Below are 16,917 nucleotides of genomic sequence, written 5' to 3' on the forward strand. Positions count from 1 at the left end.
TATGGGCATCCACTCTACTCTGCTGAGTGGGAGCTGGGAGGCATCACAGCGTGTTCCAGAACCCCAGGACAGGCAGTTTGGAACTTTGGTTAGGGTCAGTTCAGGGATCCCTTGTGAATAGCCTGGGGAGCAAGAGGGGAAGAGTATCCTTTTTATCCATTTCTTTAAAAAAAATGTATTTTGGCTATGCTGTGTGGCATATGGAATCTTAGTTCCCCAACCAAGAATACAAACCCACACTTCCTGCATTGGAAGCTGAGTCTTAACCACTGGACCTGCTAGGGAATTCCTAAGAGTGTCCTTTCTGGACCTGATTTTGGGGTAAATGGAACCGAGTTGCTGTCCCTGCCCCTCCTGCCAGAGGCTGGGATTCATAACCGGGTGCTGGGAGCTTGTCCCAATCCCACCACGCCCCTGGACCTTCAGATCAGCACGTTGGTGTGGCCCGTGGACCACTGGGGAATCCTGATGCCAGAATGTGGGATGACAGGCCCTCGGACCTCCTGAAACTCCTCCTCTGTTTTTCCTGTGACCTTTGCCTCAATCCCGACCTTGAGAGCAAGGAAGGGTCTGGCTGCACAAGGCTGGCAGCCCACATGTGCTGTGGTCCCTGCGCCTTGTGACAGCCACTCTCGTCCCTGCGTCCCCAGGTGAACGTGGGCCTGCTGGTCCTGAGCATGCTGGGCTTCTGCCTCCCCCTCTACCTCATCTGCTACCGGCGCCAGCTCGAGAGGCAGCTAGAGCAGAAGAGAAAGGACGACAAGCTTTTCCTCAAGCTCAACGGCTCGTCCAACCGGGAGGCTTTTGTGTAGTGCCTGCCGTCTCGGATCATGGCCTCCCACCCTCTTGCTTCAGTGACTTGAGGTGTCCTCGTCCCCACCCCAGAGGACCTCCACGCACTCCCGCCCGCACCCAACCCCAGGATCCTGTCCTCCACTGTGCTGGAGTCCATGCTCCCTCCCGGGGCCCTGGTCCTGCCTCGGAGCTCTGCGGTGGACAGACGGATGGGAGAGGGCCTGGACAGACGCTTCTCCTCCTGCTGGAGGCAGGGAGGCTCTGGACTTCACTCCGCCACCCTTGAGGGGCCCTTGAGCCTCAGGGCTCCTTGGTGCCTGCAGGAGGAGCCAGGAGGACCCCCTTGGCTGGCAGACCCTTTCCCCCGAAGTGTGTCCAGATTCTGCCTCTAGCCAAAGCAGAGGGGTCTGCCATCCACTGCCCGCCTCCTGCCCCTCAGCTGCATGTCCACCGACCACGCCTGCCTGAGGACAAAGGCTTGCACTGTCTGCACAGCCCTTCCACCCCCGGCCTGGCCCCTCACTCCTCCCCCAGCCAGTCTGAGCTGCCTGAGGAAGGAAGGACCCGCATCCTGTTGTTGGTGCTAACTCCTTTGTGATTCCAGCCCCCTGTGGCCTGTCCGTGGCCTGTCCTCCTGTCCGAGGCCTGTGGGGAAGCGCCCCACCCCCAGCTTAGCCTGGGAAGGGTCTGGAGGGCTGGATGGTCATGTGAGGACCATGGACAAGGCCGGGCAGGGTCCTTTCCCTCTCCCCTCAGGACTTGAGTGGGGGCATGTCTCCACTGCCACCCTCTGTCCAGGCTGTGACCAGGAGGGAATTAAGGGGGCACCAACAGGGCAGCACACATGCACACACGCACAGCTGTTTTTGTGGGGGGTGGAAGTGAGGCTGCAGCTGACAGTCCTAAAGGTCCAGGCCTGGGTGGGGAGGTGAATTTGTGAGAGGCCTAGGGGCTGTGGATGTGTGGGCTGTGTGTGCATGTGCTGTGTATGAGAGATGTGTGTGGGGGTGGTGGCAGGTTGTGGGCTCTGGGTGTCTACACTTGTCCTCCCAGAGCTGCCCCCAGCTGGCCAGGCCCCAGCAAGCCCAGCGCCTTGGCGCCAGCCCGAGCTTGTCCCAGGCTGCGGGGCCACAGCGCCCCCTGCTGGCAGACTCTCCCAGGGGCCCTGGAGCTGTTTACAGCTGTTTTCGCGGGCGAGGCCACCTTTCCTCTGCCAGGCGGGCCTGGCTTACCAACCCACCCACCTTGACTGCGCTCAGAAATGTGTCTGAGGCCTCCTGGGAGTTCTGAGAGGGGTGGGTGGATTTTTAGGTTATTTGTTTTAAGTTTTATCAGACTTCTTTTTATAAAGCAATAAATCCATTTCCCTACTGGTAAGGGATGCCCCCTTCTAGCATATCAATTCATGACTCCATGTGCCTGTTTTGAGCTTGAGAAGAAAAGGCAGGACAAAGTTTTCTGCCACTGACAAGCCCCAGTTGTCCCCAGCTGCCGACTCTGGGTACTGTCTCTCTCTGGGTATGATTGCCGTCTTGGGAGGGGCAGTGGGGCAGGAAAAGACCTTCCTCCCCTGCCCCAGCCCTAACACATCAGGCCTGTGCAGACACCTTAGAAGTATGGTCATCTCTGCTGCTTATCCCAGTCAGACAGGCTAATCCTGACCCCCTTTCATCCCTGCTCAGGCTTTCTGTCACCAGTCAGCCACACCGAGGGTTCCTCCTGGGTTCAGGACACAGGGTGACCCCAGACAAGCCTCAAAGGCAGCAGGGGCAGGATGTGGTGGGAGGAATGGGTGGTGACGGGAAAGGGCAGACCCAGGCCCAGACCTGAGCTTCCGGTTACAGCTGAGCCCCTGAAACTCATCTCCCTAGCTTCATCCACTCAAATACTCAAAAGCAGGTATTTGTTTTAAACATTTTTTTTTTTTTTCAAAGGAGAGAGCGTGAGATGAACATTTCTCCCAAAGCATTCCCAAAAATGCTAGTTCTGGGAGATGTTAAGGTTATTTTAATTTTTAAAGTTTTGGGACTTCCCTGGTGGTCCATTGGTTAAGACTCTGTACTCCCAGTGCAGGGCCCTGGGTTCAATCCCTGCTCAGGGAACTAGATCCCACATGTCACAACTAAGAACCCAGTGCAGCCAAATACATAATTTTTAAAAAGTTTTGTAGTCAGATTTGGGAAATGCTGGACAAGGTTAAGTTAGCTCAGTGCTGGTGGGCTGTGCACTCCAGAGGGTTGTGGTGGGCAGCTGGGGAATGGTTTTAACAATCCCAGACACCCCCCACCGGGTGTGGCCCAGTTACCACTTGCGGCAGGAGCTTTCCGGGTGGTTGTTAATAACATAGCCCGTGGGTCTTGCCTCTGACCTAGAGGGAAACTAAAGTCTATTCTTTGCTAAGCCCCACCTGGTGATTCTGGTGCAGCCGCGCACCACCCCCCCAACATTTGAAACCCACTGGCAATGGAGTGCAGTTTGGGGCAGTGCTGATTAGCAAGGGCTCTTCCCACTGGGAAGTGTACTGAGGCTATACGAACACAGCCTGTGTTGTGCACAGCAGCCCCCAGCCCAGCCGAAGTGGAAGCTTCTCCTCTATCACTGTGGAAAGGAGCAGGCATTGAGAAACCAGAGTTCAGGGTGGAAAATAGTCCAGAGCCAACAGTGTATGGGGCTTAGCGACGCGAAAATGAGAGCAGGGTACCAGGCAGTTTGGGTACCACATGTGCCACACACCCACCCTCCACTCCCTTGCCAGTCATTTTACTCTGACTGCAGGATTGATGGGTTACATATTTTCCCATTACCATCACTGAGGCATGCTAAGAAGCCAAGAGTTGATATACTTCCCTCCCTATTTTACAGCTGGGAAAATTGAGGCCTGCACAGGTGGAGTAACTTGCTCATGGTTAAAACCAAGGACTCGCATATGATCCTAATCACGGGAGCAGCCACGGCCCTCTAGATCAGGATAGTTCATTCGGAGCGGCAGACTGGGGGCCTCCAGGCCTTAAGATCAAGACGAAACAGCCTGAGGAAGGGAAACAGACACAGGCGAGGTCTCCTTCTCTCTGAGCCAAGAGCTTCCTCAGAGTGGGGTGAGCTGTACGTCATAGTAGAGTCATCTTGGCCCTAGAGGCTGATGGTAACTTGGGGGAGGAAGCCTCTGGTCACCCCTAGCCATGAGAGGAGTGCCCTGGGATGGGGAAGGGACCGTGGGCCAGTCAAAGGCAGTGGTCATCACTGGCCTGGGCCCTCCATCATCCCCCTGGTTCTCCAGGTTCCTGGTGGGAAGGAAGGAGCAGGCAGTGGTGCCCGGTCCAGGGCGTTCAACTGGAGCAAGAAGCAGGGTCACGCTAGCCTCAGGAGTGTTCCAGGAGCCCCCTCCTCTCTGTCTCCCTGGACTTGAGTCCAGGTGACCCTTTGTGGCTGCTGCTGCTAAGTCGCTTCAGTCATGGCTGCCTTCCTCCAAAGCCTCCTGGCCTCTGCCTGTGGCTCTCGCTGCCTGGGCCTGTCGTCAGGAAGGTTCCCACCCTCGTAAAGCCCGCAGGTGGGGTTGCAGTTGTGGGTTCCTTTCTGTTTTGCTCCATCTCCTGTTCCCTCTTGTACTCAATGTCACCCTGGTGAAAAGAACTCCAGCCTTCCTTGTTCTGGCCCTGGGCTGTGAAGCATGAGGGCCTCCCACGGCCCTAGGCCCCAAGCACGCTGAAGGCGGGGAGGTGGCCAGTGTTGGGAGTACACGGGCAGCACCGTCCCAGACAACTGCGCGAACGTTCAGTCAGGCCAGTGGGGTTTTGTTTCTTCTTATATTACGATAATGCTTTTATTTTTTCAGCTTCTTACAGTACTCACACAGTAGAAACTGACAAATCCATGTTGTTGTTTAGTCGCTCAGTCATGTCCAACTCTATGCGACCCCACGGACCATAGCCCACCAGGCTCCTCCGTCCCTGGGATTTCCCAGGCAAGAATACCGGAGTGGGTTGCCATTTCCTTCTCCAAGGGAGTTGTTTCTGTTTTATCTTTTGGCCCTGCCACGCAGCATGTGGGATCCTAATTCCCCTACCAGGAATTGAACCCACACCCCGTGCACTGGAACCACTGGACCATCAGGAAAGTCCTCAGGGGTGCGGGCGGCTGCTAAGGCATTTGCATGTCCATCTGTGTGAATTAGAACAGATATGCACCAGGGGCAGGTGATCCGGAGGGGTCAGGCTGTGGGCCTGCTATGGCAAGAGGTTCCCGTCTCTGAGATCTGAGAAGTCTTCTTAACAGAGTCAGGCTTCTGGGGCTGTTTAATCCACAGCTTCCCTCCCTCTGAGGGGTAATACAATGGATTCTCGTGAGTTCTGGGCAGGAAGGCATCTTAACTGTGGGGTTAGGATTAGGAGCCCAGGACCCTGAAAGTGAGGAGGTGGGTTTTCCATAGGCTGTGGGGCCCGCCTGGGGTGGGAGTGGGGTCAGGGTGAGCAGGCCGGCTCTGGGAGCCTGTCCCCGCCCCAGGCCCTGCCTCACCCCAAACCCTGGGGTGAGGATGCACATCAGGAAGGAGGTGCAGCGTCCTCCACGCGGGTGGCCCACTGCCGGGCAGACCTCTCCCATCTGTGCCCTTGGTCTCTGCAGGCAGTGCTTCCATCCCTGGAGTCAGCCCTTCTCAGCCTCCCAGGCAGATCCAAGACAGGCTGTTCCCGGCTGCTCAACCCTTCCCAGAGTGAGACTCTATCTCCCTGTGCTGAGGAGGCGATGAGGGAAGGGCAGAGGTTAGAGGCCCCACCATGCCTATTTATCTTATGGCCATAGACAAGTCTTGAGCCTCAGTTTCTCATCTGTAAAATGGAAGTGTTACCCCCACCCTGGGAGACTCAGTGGACGTGGACGTCAAGCAGTTGTACGTTATTGTACCTGGCATTTAGTAGGCACTTAACCAGTGATAGCATTAGTTTTATGACCCTGGATCTGGGCAGACAGCACAGGGGATAAGGATCATCCACACCCACCCTCCCCCGCCCATGTAACAGGACAGACTTCAGGCAGCTCTGCCTGGGACTTGTGGCCAAGTAAAGGAAGTGAAGTCCATTTCTTCTGATCCCTCCCCCTCTCAGGACTACCCTCTCTCAGCAAAAGCCTTAAGAAGTTTACTTTGACGTCTTTCACGTTTTGGTAAGAGACTTGGCCAAAAAGCTTCTCAAGATAATCTCTAAATGGGAGATGTTCAGGCACTCTTGACAGTTTTATGTTGAGGTGGGTGACTCAGAGCACAGCTTGTGGACAAGCTTCACGCCACCTCCTTGTAAAACCACTCAGTGTGCCTCTGTGTGCGTGTGTGTGCATGTGTGTGTTGAAGTCTGGGGTATAATTCCAGGCACATCGGGTGTGAACGTGTTTAGAGGTGGGTGTGGGAGCTTACCTCTCCTTGGACAGAGAGGGGGTCACGCCTCGCTGAATCTCTCTTGGTGGGTGGAAAGGCCCAGGCTCTGTCCAAGGACCCAGCCCAGGCCCTCAGAGTGGTGCCTGAAGGGTTAATCTGTTCCCATGTCAACCGGGGTCAGTGTGTTGTCACTGACAGCTCAGCAGCTGACCCTGACTCTTCCTGGCCCTTTCCTGTTTCTAGCACCTGGCTTACTTCCTGGCACACAGTAAGCACTCAATAAATGTCTGCCGAGAGTGCTAAGAACTGCTTCCTCCTTGGCCCCTGTGTCTCTTTCTCTCTGAGTCACACATTCACTTGCCACTTGTCTCTTGCCCATCACCTGTCTGAAATGTGCTCCCTGACCCCAGAGCTGGGGGAGGGACCAAGGAGGGGACCTCTGGGTGGTGGTGGGAGCCCAAGGCAGCTGGGAATTCCAGTTCTAAGGCAGGTGCTCATCCTTGACCCTTGGCTTTTGTCCTGAGTCAGCAATCATGGGCACACCTGCTCCTCCTATGGGTTTCCCATGAAGCTGGGCCCTGGGCAGAGGCAGCAGAAAAGAAGAGCCACTGGGCTTCCTCAGAGAAGCCCCAGGGAGACCCTCACTGCCAGGGAAGGGAGAGAGGACAGCCTGGTAGTCTGAAGCTTGGTTCCCAACCTTCTAGGGTGGAGGGCATTGAGGCCCCAGGCAGGGAAGTAGGTGGCTTTGGGAGTCAGCTGGGGATGGGGTAGGACCCCTGCATGGCACACAGGGCAGAGATGGTAAATGGAGGTTCATGAGGGCTTCTACTCATCAGGATTGCAAGCTCAGAAGCCACGCTCTGCCACAGCCCTGCGCTGTGACCGTTTTCCCGCTCTTGATGCAGACACAGTGGAGAACTAGTTTTCTAGTATAAGTAGAACCCCAGCAAGATCGTGTAAGGGCTACTGGACAGTGACCTCTCTGCCAGGGACACAAGAGGACTTGGGGGGTGCCACGGGGACCTGGAGGCCACAGCCAGCCTTGACACAGCTCTAACCCTTCAAGGCCCTGTGGGAACGAGCCCACTGTTGCCTGATCTGATTTTTACAAGGGAAGCTGGGAATTCTGAGTTTTATATAAAACATCCCCATTTTCAGATGTTGGCTCAAAGAAACTTATTTTAAAGATCACAGCTGCTCAAATGGCTTTTCACCGTGTGCAGGCCAAACTCTGCTGGAGGCAGGGAGAGAGGGAGAAGGTCAAGTCCAGGGCGCCCCTGTTCCCTCCCTCCCACTGATACTGTTTGTCTGGACTGTGCCCCACGTGGGCTGGGACTTTCTCTTTCTACCTGTGTCTCCCCCAGCCTGGGGCATCATGAATGCTGTCCAGTGAGCAAGTGGTTAAACCCTCTAGTCCGGCTTCTAGAGTGACCCTCAGCCCCTGTTTAGGGACAAGGAATCGTCAGGCCCAGCGTAGGGCACAGCCAGCCAAACTCACAGGCCCAGCCTGGCCTATGCACTCCTCTGCTCAGGGGGGCAAGGCCAAGGCAGAGCCATGCTTTGTCTGCTCTCCTATCTGTCTGTCTCCCCAATATCACAAATGTCCCCTGAGAACTAGCATGGGTGCTGCTTTGCCACGATAACCTCTAGAGTCTTGAATGGTGCCGGGCATGGAACAGATGCTCAATAAATACTGGAGGATGAAGTTTAAAAAAGAGAGAGAGGGCTTCCCTGGTGGCTCAGTGGTAAAGAATCTGGCTGCCAATGCAGGAGACAAGGGTTCAATCCCTGATCTGGGAAGATCCCACATGCTATTGAGTCTGTGCTCTAGAGCTGGGGAAACCCAACTACTGAGCCCATACACAAATACTGAAGCCCGTGCACCCTACAGCCTGTGCTCAACGAGAAGCCTGCACACCGCAACTAGAGAGTAGCCCCCGCTCACCACGACTAGAGAAAAGCCCATGCACAGCCAAAAACAGACAAATGAATAAAATTGTTTTAAAAAAAAGAGTGAGCGAGAGAGAAATAAACCAAAAGGAGGCTGAAAGTGGCTGAGACCAAGGCTGGGAGAAGAGTATGCTTTCAGCAGGCAGGAAGGGACCGAGGCGAGGAGGGAAACAGTGAAACAGTCTCCCCGAGATACCCAGAGATGGGTTACAGGTGTGCCTGCGACCGAGGCGGCAAGAAGGGCCAGCCAGCCAGGAGCATCCACACGAGGGGCCAGGACTGTGAGCAGACACCAACAATGCAAAGGAGATGGGGGAGTCCAAGAAAGAGTGGATCACTACGCAGAGCTCAGGAACAAAGACCGAGATGGCAGGGATGAAGAGAGACAGAGGGAGCCGAGCAGGGACGTGAGACAGGAAGAGGCAAAGAGAAATACAGAGAGGATATAGCAAGAGAGATTAAAGAGACAGAGCACCAACAGAGAGTTACAGAGGAACAGAAAGAGAGGGACAGAAGGGGCACAGAGAGAACAAAAAGAGAAAGGGAGAGACAGATACAGAGAAACTTCTAGATGTGAGATAAAGAGAGATCAACAGAGAGAGATACTGAGAGATGGAGAGGAGAGACAGAAGGGGAGAGGGCAGCTAGAGAGATGGAGAAAAGATGGGTACAGATAGAGGAAGAGAGATACAGAGAGAGATGTGAGACAGAAAGATTGCTGTGATACCGGAGATTCACGTTCTTCTCACCGGCTCAGCCGGGAGCTTATACACGTAGCCTTGAGGGGTCCTTCCTCACAGGCCCCCCTTCCTCCAGAATGGTCATACAGAAATGTGCCACGCCCTGCATGAAATTGCTTTATGCACATTGCCTCATCTACAGATATCCAGCAAGTCCATAAGGCAGCCACTACCATTGTCTCCATTTTACAAATGAAGGAGCTGAGGCCCAGAGAGGTTAAGCAACTTGCACAAGGTCACACAGGTAGGAAGTGGTAGGATTGGAACCCCAGGGCATCAGGCACCAGGGGTTCATTTCCACAGTGGGATCGTTGGCTCACAGTGAGGCACCCTGGAGAGTGCTGTGGGCCCTGCATGTAAGGTTTCTTTCTCTTTTTTTTTTCATTTGGCTACACTAGGTCTTAGTTGCACCACGTGGGCATGTGGGATCTTTTCTTTTAGTTGTAGCATATGGGATCTAGTTCTCTGACCAGGCGTTGGGAGCGTAGAGTCTTAGCCACTGGACCACCAGGGAAATTCCAAAGCCTAACTGTTATGTATGCCTGAAGTAAAGCTTGCTAGAGGAAGAGATATAAGTAACAGAACACCTGAAAATAAAATGTGGAGGGAAAAAAGGCAGACATTGTTCAGATACCAAATGTACTTAAAATAAACCCTAAAATAATATTTTTGAGGTGATTAGGGTCGTTTGAATATGAATTGGGTAAGAGATGATATCAAGAAATGACTAGTTTTGTTCAGTATGATCATGGCATTGTGGATTCAGAAGAAAATATCCCTATTTCTAGAATGCACATGGGAATATGGAGGGCAGAGATGACATGATGTTTCAGAAAAGAAATGAAGCAGGTGTGGTAAAAATGTGGCCAGCAGTTGATTCTGCTGCTGCTGCTGCTGCTAAGTTGCTTCAGTCGTGTCCGACTCTATGCGACCCCATAGACGGCAGCCCACCAGGCTCTTCTGTCCCTGAGTTTCACCAGGCAAGAACACTGAACTGGGTTGCCATTTCCTTCTCCAATGCATGCATGCATGCTAAGTTGCTTCAGTCGTGTCTGACCCTGTGCAACCCTGTGGACAGCAGCCCACCAGGCTCCTCCGTTGACAGGATTCTCTAGGCAAGAATACTGGAGGGGGTTGCCATTTCCTTCTCCAAGTTGATCCTGAGTGATAAGGAATGTGGATTCCTTAAGGTCAGTTCTCTAACTTCTCTCTCAGGTCCCCACGTTCTGTCCTGGCTGTGCGTGTGTCTATCAAATGAACCACTTATGCTCCGACTGAAGGCTCTACCCTGGCCTCCCACTCCCCAGATTCTGTGCACCTTTGCCCCTTTGCACGTATTCCTTTCCCTACAAAGATGACACTCCCCTCTTCTAGCCAAATATCCATTGCCACCTTGTCCCCGACACTTCCTTCACCTCTCCAGCCTAGGAGGCCTCTCCTCGGACCCTTTCCAGGACTGTCCTTTGTGTCACACACGGTCACCTTCATGGCCAGCTACCTCCATCACTCGGTACAGTTTTCTGCAAGTGCGAGGCCTCCTCTCTGTGAGTTCCTCCACACGGAAGGTGTTTCTCGGGTAATTTAATGGTTGCGGTGCTTTACATTTCCCTCATTGCCCGGCAGGGCCCTCCAGACTCCCTCATCTCAACTCTGATTCAGGTTTCTGTGTAAACATGACCTCTTCTTTTTAAATTTTTTTTTTTTTTTGCGGCAAAGCGTGGCTTATGGGATCTTAATTCCCCAACCAGGGATTGAGCGTGAACCCCAGCAGTGAAAGCACTCAGTCCTAACCACTGGACTGTTAGGGAAGTCCCAAAACATGGCTTCTTCTAAGAGTCTTCCCTGACCACCCATCTAATGCCACCTTCACTGCCCACAGTCACCTTGTTCAGCATCTTTGTAACATTCACCTCTACTGGAAGTTGTTTCTGGATTTGTTTATATTCTGCCTTACCCCACCTAACAAGGCAAGTGAAACTGTACAACTCATATTTGGGACCTGAGCCCACATGCTAAGACTCAAACTCGGTAAGAACTGAGACTGGGACTTAAACCCACAGTCTTTTAATTGAGATCACATAAGTCTCAGGCTTCCCTGGTGGCTCAGGGGTAAAGAATCTGCCTGCAGTGCAGGAGACATGGGTTTGATTCATGGGTTGGGAAGATCCCTTGGAGAAGGAATTAGCAACCCACTCCAGTATTCTTGTCTGGAAAATCCCATGGACAGAGGAGCCTGGTAGAGTACAGTCCATGGGGTCACAAAAGAGGTGGACACGACTAAACAACACCACCTGGTTTGAGGACTTAATGAAGCTCAGGTTCTTGATGTCTTGACACAGAAAGAATTCAGTGAGAGACAAAATGATAGGTAAGAAGTAGATTTATTGGATTTCCTTGGTGGCACAGTGGTTAGGAATCCACCTGCCATTGTAGGGATCACGGGCTCAATTCCTGGTCCAGGAAGATTCCACATGCCGTGGAGCAACGGCTCACGCACCACAACTGCTGACCCCCTGTGCTGCCACCACTGAAGCCCTGGAGCCTGGAGCCTGCACTCCGCCGCAGCAAGAGCCACCACAATGTGAAGCCCACGCACTACGACGAAGCACAGCCCCCACCGGCCACAACCAGAGAAAAGCCTGCACACAGTAATGGAGACCCAACACAACTGAGAATGAAAGAGAAGTGGATGTATTTAGAGAGAAACACACTCCACAAACAGAGAGTGGGTCATCTCAGAAGGTGAGAGCTCCTGAAGTATCACATGGTAGTTTTTATGGGCTGGGTAATTTAATAGGCTAATGAGGAGGAGGATTATTCCAACTGTTTGGGGGAGATTTCCGGGAATTGGGCAACTGCCCACTTTTTGGTCTTTGATGGTCAGCCTTGGAGCTGTCTACGTACTGGTGGGTGTGCCATTAATTACAAAGGGCTTCCCTGTTGGCTCAGACGGTAAAGAATCTGCCCACAAAGCGGAAGGCCTGGCTTCGATTCCTGGGTTGGGAAGATACCCTGGAGAAGGGAATGGCAATCCATTCCAGTATTCTTGCCTGGAGAATCCCATGGACAGAGGAGTCTGGCGAGCTACAGTCTATATGGGGTTGCAAACAGTCAAACATGACTGAGTGCATAATGTATTATAATGAGCATACAAGGAGGTTCAAGGTCCACCAGAAGTCCAATCTTCTGCCGTCTTGCTTGTGTCCTGCCCCCTTCCCTCCTGTTTCAGAAGGATTTTGTTTTTCTTGGTCACTCCTGCGTCCTGAGTGCCTAGAAAAAGGCCCAGGGGAGGGCAAAGAGTTCAATCAATATTTTACGGAGTGAATGAGTAGATGTAGTCTTCCCAACTAGACTGCAAGCTCCAGGCTACTTACTTCCTGGAGAGAGCCAGCACATGGCAATTATTAAATAATTTTCTTCTAATTGATTGGTGATGAGCTAACAGGTTGGTATTCCAGGAATCTTCTGCTCAGCCTGGAGTTACCATCTTCAACCTGGGTGGGGGCCTTAGTTCCAACAGAAGAACTCAAAGATATTGTTTTACTGCTTCACCTTTGTTTCTGCATTCCCTCCCTTCTTGGATTAGCAACTGTTTGAATCTGCCCTTTGGAACTCGAGGAAAGGTGTACAAGGCTGCATAACACCTGTCTCTTACAAACAGTAAATGGGAGACACAGAAAAGGATCTGTTCCTGGGAGGGCCCCATAGGGTCCTGCTCTGTTTCAGCCATTGTCTTCCCATCTGCAAATCTGCTTTTGTTCTCTTTTCCTGAAGGCAATGCCATCCACCCAGATTCCCAGGCTAGAAACCCAGGAAGTTTTCATCCCTCCTTTCTCCCTGTCACCCTCCCAGCTAATTAGTCAACAGAGTATTGCTGATTTTACCTCCTGAGTTGCTTCTGAATCCATCTCTGTCTTTCTTTCCTCCCCCTTCACCATCATTGTCTTAGTCCAACTCTACCTGGACTTTTGCAGAGGTCTCCTCACGTAGGTTCTCCCTGTGTCCTCTCCGGTTCCCCGAGTGCCCTTTTTTCCCAACTGTCAAACACCAGACCTGCTTAAAGCCCATAGATGCCTGCCCATGCCCTGAGGATGGACTCCAAACACCTTAGCACCCTCAGGAACTGCATACTCTGCCTGCCCCACCACACTATAGCTCCTCAGCCCTCAAACTTTATGCAGCAGTCACTTCTTTCAGTTCCCCTGAAGTACATGCTGGCCCTCTGGCCCCCAGCCATTGCATCAACTCTGCCCCATACCTCTTCCCATCTCAGCCCCCTGCAGAGTTCAGCTTAGAACTTCTTCCTCTAGAATGCCTTTGCAGACTACACCTCTCCAGTGGACCCCACCAAACCTGTATTTCACCTCTCACAGTCCTTTTCATCCTAACTGCCTGGCTGCCCCTCCATCCACCTACCTACCACCCCCAGGTGATCTTGAGTTCCCTAAGGGCAAGATGATATCTGCCTTGCTCACTCAAGCTTCCCTGTTGGTTCAGATAGTAAAGAATTTGCCCTGCAATGCAGATCTGGGTTTAATCCCTGGGAGGGGAAGATCCCCTGGAAAATGAAATGGCAACCCACTCTCCAGTATTCTTGACTGGAGAATGGACCGAGGAGCCTGGTAGGCTACAGTCATAGGATTGCAGAGTCGGACACGACTCAAATGAATGAAACGAACACTTTCATTTCACTTGCTCACTCAACATAAGCACAGATTTTGATGCACAGCAGACCCTCAGCAAATAACTTTTTGGATAAAAGATATTAGACTACTGACTGCAGGGTAAAAACGTCGGCTCCATCACATTCTAGCTTTGGACTTGAGCAAGTGTCTCTTTCTCTTCTTTTTCTCTTGAGCTAATCTCTTGACCTCTGCCTCCTCTTCACCTGTCAATGGGGACAATAATAATACATTTCTGATATAAAGCTGTCGTGAGGAGTCAAGCCCTTAGGTGCACATAAACTTGGCCATTATTAACATTTTTTAATACAACCTTTCCTAGATCTCAAACCACACCACAGGTCAGGCCCAACCGCACAGTGGCATCTGTTCCGCCTTCAGATGAACAGTCACCCTAGGACCCTGCGGGACACCTGGGTGTCGGCGCCGCCTACTGCTCGGGTCTTGCTTACGCGCGGACCCATCCGGGACGCGCAGGCCGCCTCGGCGGCCCACTTAAGGACGGGAGGGGGCGGGCCCGAAAAGGCTCCGCCTCCGCGCTGAGGTCAGCGCGCAGCGCGGCGCGTGACGCTCTGGTTGCCGCAGAGACGCCCCGCCCCCGCGCGGCGCTGCGGAACCGGAGCTCCGGGCGGCGTCGGCAGCGGCGCGGGAGGCGGCGAGGCCGGGGCGGCAGGAGCCGGCGCGGCGACCGCAGCGAGAGCGGCGGGGACAGAGCAGAGCACGACGAAGGCGCACAGGCAGCCGGGCCGGGCCGGGCCACGGGGAGAGCGGCCGTCAGGAAGCGGGCGGGCGGCTGGACGGGCAGCAGGCAGCCGCCGAGTCGCGAAGCGACATGGTGCTGCTCAAGGAGTAGTGAGTGTCCAGCCGGCCGTGCGGAAGAGAGGAGGGAGGGAGAGTCGAGGATGACGACCAGGGAGGCTGATAGTCTGGCGGAGGGGATGCTGCGGCCGGACGGGGCCCGACGGCATGGAGAGCGCTGGATGGGTTATTGGGCGGCCCAGCAGGAGCTGAGGGGACAGCCAGGGCCGGACAGGGCCGGAGGTGGGCCGAACGGGGGTAGAGAGGGAGGGATACAACACCTGAGGTGGAGCCCAAGGGGCAGCGAGGACCGAGTAGGCCTGAGGAGAGGCTGAGGGGACAAAGAGGGCCAGGCAGGCCTGGGATGAGGTCAAGGGGACAGTGAGAGCGGGACAGGGCATGAGGAGGAATCGAGAGCGCTGGATGAGACGTGGGGTGCTCCTGGAGTGGAGGCTGAGGGAGGAAGGGGCCAGCCAGAGCTGCAGGAGTGGCAGAGAGGACCCCCGGGAGAGGGAGGAGTTGTCCGAGTGGCCCGGGAACAGTTAGACAAGGGCAGACAGGGCCAGGGTTGGGGAGGGGGCTTTGGGCCGGAATACTGCCAAGGAGCACTGGGAGATCAGGTAAGACAGCTTCTGGAATGGAGTTGAGGTGATGGGTGGAGTGTGGAGGGCCACCTGGGGTGAGAGGAGTGTTGCCTTAGGCATCAGGGCAAGGACTGTGTTAAGCAGACACAGGAAATGGACTAGGGAGTCCCGGCCAGGTTGAGTGACAGGGGAAGGGTATGAGGAGATGGCAGGGGACTGGCCGTGTGACATGTGTCTTCATATTCAAGGAAAAAGGATGATTGCTTGGGACTTAGGGACACTAGGGTGAGGAATTCAGAAAATATTGGGCAGGGGCTAAAGTGAGAGGATTATGATGATGGAGAGGGTCAGGGTGTTAGGGAGGAAGACAGTTTGGAAAAAGTATGATTGTGAGTAAATATGTTGTTAGAGTTGGGGAGTGGGGGGCGGGCAGGGCCAGCCTGTCTCTGGAGGATTCTCAGTCTTGGTACAAAGAGATGGGGAAATTGCTGTGACGAATTGATGTTTGTCATCAAGCCATTGACTGAGGAAAACCAGTGAAGAGTGAGAGAGTTTCTGAGTAGTGAGGGTGGGTAGGGTGGGGGGCATGAGTGCCTTCTGGTAGGAGTTGCAGGGAGATGGGCTTGCTTGTGAAATCCAGGGGACTGAATGACAGGTGGGGGTGTCTGGATTGCTACATCTTTCAAATATGAGATGATCTGTTCCAGAAGCTCATGGTTCCAAGTAAACATCTTAGGACTTTTCTTTTTCCCTTCTTCCAAGAGGAGAGACTGGGGACAGGGGGATGGGGAAGAGGGGAGATTGGATGTATAGGTGCAGAACTTTCAGGGAAACCATACTTCCTGGAGGAGAGGACAAGTGGACAGCATTGAGCCAGAAGCCCAGGAAGTCAGGAAGTGGGAGGTGTCCGGAAGTGGGAGATGTCGGGGTAGAGAGCAACTGGTGGACCTCACTTGGTAGCCAGGCAGGTGTGCTGAGAGCTGTTTCCAGTTTGTCAGTGAAAGGACTTTGCCCCGTTCTAGCTGGCCTGCTCCTTGGAGGTGTTTAGGACATAATGTGGAGTTTTGCATAGCAAAGGGGAGAGACCCAGGTGTCATCGCAGCTTGACACCTCATCTGAAGAGCTTTATTTCGAAATCCCTCCACTCTGTTACTTGACATCTAATCTTGTGCTGATTCAGCCAGAGCGCAGAGTTTTGTGTGGTGAGGAGGAAGAATCTTGCTTGGGAAGCCAGCAAGAGGAGGGTCGGGTGCACTTTGCATTTTAATCTTGACTGTCCAGATGACAGACTTTTCGCACTGTCCTGATTCTTTTGTCTATTCCCAGTCGAATCCTAGCATCTGTAGAAACGTGTAGTTTTTGTGCAAATGGTCAGGCAGGGAAGGGAAGGGACCTTCAGAAAACATCTGAGCGAGTTTTGAAGAGAGAGCCTCCCCTCCCAGTCTTTGTTCTCCTCCCCTTGAAGCCCGCCAGGGAAAGGTCCAAGGTGCCAGGGATGCACAGCCCGCTTGGCATCTGCATTTCCTTCCTGCTCAACTTGTGCCCTGAGTGTGTTCGGGCATGTGTGTGTGTGTGTGTGTGTGTGTGTGTGTGCGCATCCCTGGATGGGGGGGGCAGAGGGGGGCATCGGAGACGCTTGGCTGTGGCTGCAGCGCCACAGCTCTAGAGAGACTGCGAGTGAAGGTCACACTGGAGTGAGGCTCCAGCCCCAGCCCCGCACAGCCTCTGTGGCCCCATCCTTTGCAGTTGCACCCTATTGCTGCTGAAGTGGTTTTGCTCCCAGGGAGCCAGGGAGAAGCATCTGGGTGTGCTGTCCTGTCACAGCGTTAGCACATCCTGTCAGGAACTGACTGATGCAAGTCTCTTTCGGGTGGAGACTCAGTGCCCACCCAGGGTCTGAAGGTTGCCTAACACTTCCTCTCGCAGAATTCTCCTTGATTTGATTTCTGCAAATTCTTGGATGTGATTTTTTTTTTTTTTTTACCATTGTTCTTGAAGATAAA

The 16,917-nt window shown here is 53.5% G+C and overlaps 2 protein-coding genes across 4 annotated transcripts in view; both read left to right on the forward strand.

Annotated features, from left to right (window-relative positions):
* Positions 1 to 6,466, forward strand: part of SLC43A2 (solute carrier family 43 member 2) — a 43,781-nt gene extending 37,315 nt beyond the window's left edge. The window contains exon 14 of one of the 2 annotated variants that reach the window (XM_040243799.1): positions 651 to 2,197. In XM_040243799.1, the coding sequence (XP_040099733.1) occupies positions 651 to 812 (162 nt within the window). In that variant the 3' untranslated portion in view covers positions 813 to 2,197. Of the gene's footprint in view, positions 1 to 650 lie in introns of both variants that reach the window. The other variant, XM_040243798.1, reaches the window with a different exon arrangement.
* Positions 6,467 to 14,148: 7,682 nt separating this feature from the next.
* The window catches only part of PITPNA (phosphatidylinositol transfer protein alpha), a 35,579-nt gene continuing 32,810 nt past the window's right edge, over positions 14,149 to 16,917 (forward strand). For both annotated transcript variants that reach the window (XR_005721615.1, XM_040243802.1), the window contains exon 1: positions 14,149 to 14,384. Coding sequence is in view for 1 of the 2 variants with exons in the window: in XM_040243802.1 (XP_040099736.1) it covers positions 14,365 to 14,384 (20 nt within the window). In the remaining variant the exon portion in view is untranslated. The remainder of the gene's footprint in view (positions 14,385 to 16,917) is intronic.

Source organism: Oryx dammah, unplaced genomic scaffold, assembly GCF_014754425.2.
Source record: "Oryx dammah isolate SB20612 unplaced genomic scaffold, SCBI_Odam_1.1 HiC_scaffold_8, whole genome shotgun sequence".
In the NCBI taxonomy this organism is placed as follows: domain Eukaryota; kingdom Metazoa; phylum Chordata; class Mammalia; order Artiodactyla; family Bovidae; genus Oryx; species Oryx dammah.